At 46.7% G+C, this 7,252-nt stretch overlaps 1 protein-coding gene across 1 annotated transcript in view; it reads right to left on the bottom strand.

Moving 5' to 3' along the window:
• Positions 1–234: 234 nt before the first annotated feature.
• The window catches only part of LOC149348169 (uncharacterized), a 28,941-nt gene continuing 21,923 nt past the window's right edge, over positions 235–7,252 (bottom strand). The window contains exons 11-14 of the mRNA XM_089585755.1: positions 5,763–6,004; positions 3,226–3,447; positions 1,719–1,862; positions 235–594 (exon numbers count right to left, since the gene is read on the bottom strand). Coding sequence (XP_089441881.1) covers positions 235–594; positions 1,719–1,862; positions 3,226–3,447; positions 5,763–6,004 — 968 coding nt within the window. The remainder of the gene's footprint in view (positions 595–1,718; positions 1,863–3,225; positions 3,448–5,762; positions 6,005–7,252) is intronic.

The following is a 7,252-nucleotide window of genomic DNA, read 5'->3' as shown; positions in this document are numbered from 1 at the left end:
GTTAGAATATTTGGCGATTCTTGCTGTACTTGCTCTTGTGCATCTCATCTAATTGCGACGATCTCCGTGATCATCTCATTTTTTCATCCTCGTGCTAAGAGCTGAGAACGTGGAAAAATAATCGGTTTTAGGAGAGGAGACGGTGCCGGAAGTGTCTCGCTCCTCGAAGGAGAATATTTCAGAGTGCCTACCACAAATGCACACAAGCGTTATCCATTGCTTTTAATAGTTGCTTCATATGTAGTAACATTCATTCGGAATTTCTCTGCCCCCACGCTGCGCACACGGTTTATCCGTGGTCTGCTTTCGGGTGTTGTAGAGGACCATGCAGAGCTGATCGGCAGGCACAGGTAGGACGCCATCAGCGCTGCCTCCTATAGCGCAACGGAGCGCACAGTGTACGACGAAAAAGAGCTGCGTGCTTGAGAGTTCGAATCCCGGCAGCTGCCCCATCCGGCCGCTGTCGCGGTTAAACTCATCTCGCCGGGTCGTCAGGAATGCTAGGTAGGCAATCACGGAGCCGACGGCCTCATCAAGGGACGCCCTGTCGGCCAGCTCACTCTCGTTCAGCCTCGTCTGCCGCCAGGTGTCGTTCTGCGCGATAATTAAAAAACAAATGAATAAAAATACAAAAGCGCGAACTCTGAAAACCCTCTACTGTCAAAATACTGCGAACGCTAAATGGAGCAGAATGCGGTTGCTAAGTTTGCTAGGTTAGGCAGTGCATGAAGGCATCTTTTAGAGGTAAGAGGATCTTTGCGAACTGTTTATACATCGTGCTGGTATTGTGTCGCATTTCAGGCATCGTAAGAAACAAGCTATAAAAGACGCAGGAACTCTCTGTCAAGTGGCGTGTGTCTTACAGCGTAAAACAGAACCAAGTACCAGAGAGTTTGAAATTTTTATTCTCGAATCCCTTAATGCATTTCCGTGTTTCCGTGCCACTCTTTCCAGTTCGTTCTACAAGTCGCGTGTGTGTGTATATACATATATATTGTCACGAATATTACTCGGCACACAGTTAGAGACACAAGAACTGTTCCAGAATGCCGAGCGGTCACCAGCAAGATGGCGAAGCACTTCTTCGTCCACTTCTGAGCTGTATCATTTCTCCCTCCTCTGCAGCATAGCCTCGATGCGGCCCACTTTCACAGCAGGAAATAGGGGTAGACACGCAAAGTTACACAGTTATATTCGTGAATATTCGTTGACAATATCAACAAAAAAGCAAAAAAAATAAATAGAACGCAGGAAGGAATTGAAAAGGACCTCTAAAAGCGATAACTGAAGCATAGTAGAGCGGGCTGTAGTCAAACTTGGCTGCAAAAAAGCGAGTACTTGGTACACTGGTATTTAATTGCTGAGCGGTCACCAGCAAGATGGCGAAGCACTTCTTCCTCGTCTTCTGAGCTGTATCAATATATATATATATGTACATGACTTGTAGAATGAACTGGAAAGGCTGGAACGGAAATGCGTTAAGGCCACCCTGCTAAAGGCCACTTCGACATTTTTGCTCCAACACTACTTTTCGGGCTATTTTGAATGATTTAATTTCCTTTCAGAGGCTAAATTTTTCTTCAAAGCATTCTTCAGAGCTCATGTTTTGCATTTTGCCTGTGCGAAGCTGCTGGTTTCAATTTCAAAACTTAGCGATCCAAATACAGACGTTTCAAGCCAACCATAAATTCTACATAAGTGACAACGAGGCGCCCAACCTTGATGTGGCCAGTGCGCAGGCAGTAAATGCTGTCGGCGTCGACGGAGCCGATGTGCTCCCAGAATCGCCGCCAGCGTTCAGCCAATGCCGGGTCTCCCAGGCGCCGCTCTACAATTTCGTGCGCCATTGATTGGGCGATGATCTGTGTACAAATGAACAGTTTATTTTAAACACAAAATTTTTTATATTGGGGCCGAGAAAACACTCTTAGTCTCTTGGGCGCCGATTCTTCAGTGAAAGTGACACTTTCTTGCTCCAGTACTGCTTTTTAAAAGCGAAGTTCAGCTGTGTACTGCAACCCAGTAGACGTGATTTCTATTTTGTACCGGCATGCTTACAACCTGGCTCTGAGGCGATGTAGGGCAAGGAATTAGTGCAGGAAATCTGGCTTGTTGATAGACGCTAGTATTTGAAACAGCAGCATTGATTGAACTAGAGTAACAAATATCGCCGTAGATAAATGTGCATTGGTCGTCGCGTGTCGTTGACTGTGTCCAGACTTTGTATCGTTTAAAATAAGACGAGACAGTGAGAGGAAGGTGTTGAAGACCTGTGTAGGCTTGCCCAGCACAGCACAATTTTTGTTTCAAGCAGCTTGATATTTGGTGAAAAGCTGTTGAAGCAATCAAGGTTTAAAACTGCCCCTCAACCATCGAAGCCTATATCGCATCCATCAAAAATATCAGAGCTTCCTTAATGAATTAATGGAAAGTACTTTTATCTGCAATGACTGGTATTGCTAAGTGCTATGAGACGGCTTAGTTTGCAGAGACAGTGCCTTGCACGTATTTTTTCTATTGTTTGAAACCCTGAAAAAAAAAATCTCCCACATTATTCAATTATAATATTTATTTTCGTAATTACTTAATTCTTCTTACTTAATTAATTACTTAGTTTTTTTTAATTTCTTAATTTTATAACCATGATCTCTTTCCCGTTACTCACGACCTCGCAAAGCAGCAAAGCTGCCACAGACAAGGATAGAAAATGCATGATATTAAGCAGCACGGTCTCTAAACCGTTAGAAAAGTGAACCAATGCCTACTGAGAGCGTCAGAGCGTTTCATTAAAGTCCTGTCCTTCACTGAAAGAAAGTTGTAATGTACTCACATCCCTTTAGCCGAGTATTTGAGCCTCATAGAAGCATCTGCGCCGCGCAATATATGGTAAGCTAGCGACATGTAGCAGCGGTAATTTATGATCTGTGCGCTGGTTTCTTTCTTCCTAGCTTTTCATGGTTTTCTTTCAGTTCAAGTAATGTACGGACTAGGTCGACTAACCAGTCAACTCTCCAGAAAAAGTTCACTTCAGTTTTTTTTTATTTTTCTAATTTCATCAAAAGTAGTTATTCGTACTATGAGTTGTACCAGCTAGTAGAAACCTTCGTGCTGCCTCCAAGAAGAACCTCATAATGCAACTAGCCATCTCCTCAAACAAACTCGTAATATACAGATTTCGCGGCGCAAATAATAAGCCAGCTAATTAGAGCCTCCACGACATAGTACCTGGCCGAGTGCGGCGAAGTTATATGCCCGTGGAGCTGTGACGTCATAGTAGGGAGGCCGGAATAAGGCAGCCAGGCGTTCCACGTTGGCCACCGATGCCATGGCGGGAAGCAGTGCCTGCACCAGCGGCGGCAGCGAGTGCCAGGCGCGGAGACGCCGCAGCCAAGCCAGCGGAAAGCTTCTCCGGCCTGTCGCCAGCTTCTCTGTCAGCCCACTGGCATTCTGCGAGCATCGTTTGGGAGATATCAGGCGCAGTTTTAATCAGTGAGAAAGTACTTGAAATGAAGGTCTTTTCGGTCATTGCACAGATCCAAATGCGCTCCTCAACTAAGTGAGACACTATATGCTATGCATACCGAAGTCGAGCAATAATGCTGACAGTAATTTACGGTCTGTTTAGCAGGGCCCTGCAAGCTTATGAATAAAATTGGCGGGGGCTTAGCTTTGGTTAAGCCTGGTAGGTTGCGAAAGCAGTTGTTTTATACTGCATATGCAGCGCCTCTAGTGGGAAGAGCGCGGCGCGCAGTGCCATGCGGCCGCCGTTACCCGACGAGCCGAGTTGGTAGCCCGTCTCTCGCTCCTGGTATGACGTCACGCTGTGACGTCACTAGGTATGGTATGACGTCAGGGGTCATTCTAAAGGTCAAACGTCGCCAAGTGGCCGCCGCTACGCGAAAAGCCGTTCTTGGGAGTAGTATTGCTCTCGCAATAAAAGTTATGGTAAGCTTGGAGTGTTAAACCACGCCGCTTTACGAATATCTTCTAGAAATAACTTTTGAAATGGGTTGAGTGAAGAAGAGTTATCTGCAGAGAAAATTGAAAGTTTAGCATCTTCGTGCTGTGTTTTTTTCTCTAGACAATTTTCATACACTTCAAGGTCGGCGCACATCCGATGGCACCAAGCACCTAGCCGTACCGCAGGGCTGCGGACGTCGTCGGGAAATACCCTGTAGGCGCATCCTCCTCAAGTGCCGCCGCGCCACCTCCCATTTTTTACAAATATTTCAACGCGTGACACAGTTTTTGAAAGTTGCTGGAAAGGGCTCGCTAAATTTAAAGCGCAATTATGAGTTTTATGCTGCATGTAAAAGCGTATTATTTGCCTGCGATGGTTCCGCCAACATACTCTAGAGATGCGTCAGTTAATATCTGTTAAGGCAGAAGCCTACGGCGCCAATAGGCTAATTCCCCCCCTACCGTGTCCGTCTGAAGTCGGGAGGGGTTAGGAATGGCGACAGCGGGTCGCGCGCTTCGGATGCCGTCCAAGGCTGCGGGAAAGACCGCGACCGCCTTGTCGGGGACCAAGGGGTCGGCGACCGTCTCCCATTGAAGAGAGAGATGACCTGTCAAGTGGGGGGGAGGGACAGTAAGGTCGGCGACTTTTGAAACCCCCGAAGCAGTGGACTTGCTGGCGCCTCTGGAGTCGGGCTCTGGCGAGCACTGGGCTCCGCCTACTTGTATGTGCAGTGCCACTGCACAAGTATTGGTTGGAATTGGGCGAGAGCCGGTTTATTAAAGCTCCGCCCAATTATCGAGGGGATAAAAACCGCTGCAAACAAAGAGCGAGGAGCGCGCCGAGTCTCAGTCTCGGCCGCTTTTTTTTTTTTACAGCCCTTTTTTAAACAGCCTTTTTTGACAGCCCTTCTTTAAACCGCCTTTTTCTGTAAGTTTTTGCATTTTGGTCTCGTCTTGATTAAATCAGTTTTTTCTGTTAAGAAGTTTGGAGTTGCTGCCCCAACCGGCAACGTGTCGCCGGACGAGCACGAGCGGACGAAGTACCGCTGACCAACGTACGATCAGACCAACCGCCCATACTCGACTGATTTCTTTAACTATATCCTTCGCTCAAAACCTCTTACAGGGTCCCTTTAATTAAAATACTTATATTTGTCGCAATTGTACAGCTGCCTTCTTTCTTGTACTATCGTGTTAAACTTGTTAGTGATATTTATGTGGTACTTTTTGAGATTGTTATGAGTTGCCGAGAAAGCTCTCCTAATTACGTTTCTTATTTTCCAGGCAAGAAAACGGCAGGTATATCTCGCAAAAGCAGCTGTTGTTCAGTATCGCACACGAATCACGTGATTCAAAACATAGTGCCTTTTCCAACAGTAAGCAGGCAGCGAGGTTTGCTTCGAAGCATTATAGAAGAGCGCGTACAGCAACACTAACAGCCAAAAGATGTGGAGAGGTGTGGACAAGTGCTCGCGCTAAGTTACACAGATCCTTTTTTCTTAAGGTGTGCCACTAGTGTCCTCCTACACGCTTACGAACGAACAAACAAAAGCTTTTTTAAAAGGATATGTAAAACAGTTCGCGAGAAGCACACAGTTTATCGCACTGCCTCAGTGTTTTTCGTATACAGAGCTATTGTGAAAGAAAAAAACTACGCACAACACCGACCACACCACTAGGCATAAAAATAGGCGCTAAATGCAAATAATGCCCTTTCTGTTTGGCGTCTGTGTTTTCAAGATGAAAAACCTCCCTATGTCCTTTTTGCCTCTGTCGGCCTCTGATAAAATATTGTCCGCAACCTTCCTCACGTCACCGAACGCTGTGAAAACATTGCCGGGGTGCGCCCATCTAGGTGTCCTGCCAGGAAACGACACCACTTGAGTCGTCTTGGCTGCCTCTGCTGCTTTCGAGACGTTCCCGATCGCTGTAACGTCACTGGCATGGCCCGTGAGCTCTCTGAACACAGACGCGACGGCACCCTGGAATTCTGCCACGAGGTGGGCCACGTCCGCAATGGTTTGAGTGGGCACAGAGTCGGCGCCTGAGGATCAAAGGAAGCACAGTTTAATACCCAGCATGGCCGCAAGAATTCAGAGGCACTATTGGAGCCTCATGAAGATTGAAAAAGAAATACCGTTAAGCAAAATGAAGTCATGATAACAATATCCGTATCGATAGCCCAATCCCCCGGCACTGAACGCCTCCACTCCTGTTCGGTATTGCAACATTACAACTGGCCACACTTTGGAGAGGAACCATTTCCAGCCAGGCTCACACACATCATGCGCCACAGGTCGGTGGACTCCGCGCCTTCATTCTATAAAGCGCCGGCTGAAAACGGCATGCACATTTCAGGCCCGGCGCATATGCACCATTTTTACATCATCATCATCATCAGCCTGACTACACCCACTGCAGGGCAAAGGCCTCTCCCATGTCTCTCCAATTAACCCTGTCCTTTGTCAGTTGCCGCCACTGTATCCCCGCAAACTTCTTAATCTCATCCGCCCACCTACTTTCTGCCGTCCCCTGCTACGTTTGCTTTCTCTTGGAATCCAGTCCGTTACCCTTAAGGACCAGCGGTTATCTTGCCTTCGCATTACATGCCCTGGCCAAGCCCATTTCTTCCTCTTGATTTCAACTAAGATGTCATTAACCCGCGTTTGTTCCCTCACCCACTCCGCCCGCTTTCGATCTCTTAACGTTACACCTATCATTTTCCTTTCCATAGCTCCTTTACATATGCACCATTAATTTCAATCAAACACAGTCTATATTTACATATATTCTACGCTTTCAGACCGTGCGCGTGCAAAATGTAGACTTCGACAGATTTCTTCACAAGCAATAGTTTGCACTTCTAGAAGTTATTTAATTGACGCTTCGTAAAGATCACCTTACACAAGGAAGGCATTTCAAACGTCGATGATACACATGGATTGGTGAGTTTGCTTGAATGCCTTACGGTAGTTTTGCTTAGGTCCCCTACAAATATATTCCCGTAATATAAAAGAATTCAGGCTCCGCGCCTTCGTTTCCATTCTTGGGAGATGCAGTAACTGTTTGGCTGCACCACTTTCACCAAACAGGGCGCTGCACAAGAGAGATGACATCAAATGGTACATTGATATTGCTACTTTGTAGTGACAACGCCGGGGACAATGGACAAGCAGCCAGGCGTCACCGATATTAGCTCTTTATTGGGCTGTCTTGGGCGTGAAAGAACTTGACAACTCGCTAACACCGATAGCATCAAGAGTGTGGGACTTTAGTTGAATGAATGCCCAGC

This window comes from Amblyomma mixtum, chromosome 4, assembly GCF_055824585.1.
Source record: "Amblyomma mixtum isolate Tamu chromosome 4, ASM5582458v1, whole genome shotgun sequence".
Taxonomy (NCBI): domain Eukaryota; kingdom Metazoa; phylum Arthropoda; class Arachnida; order Ixodida; family Ixodidae; genus Amblyomma; species Amblyomma mixtum.
This window is presented reverse-complemented; position numbering and strand designations above follow the sequence as displayed.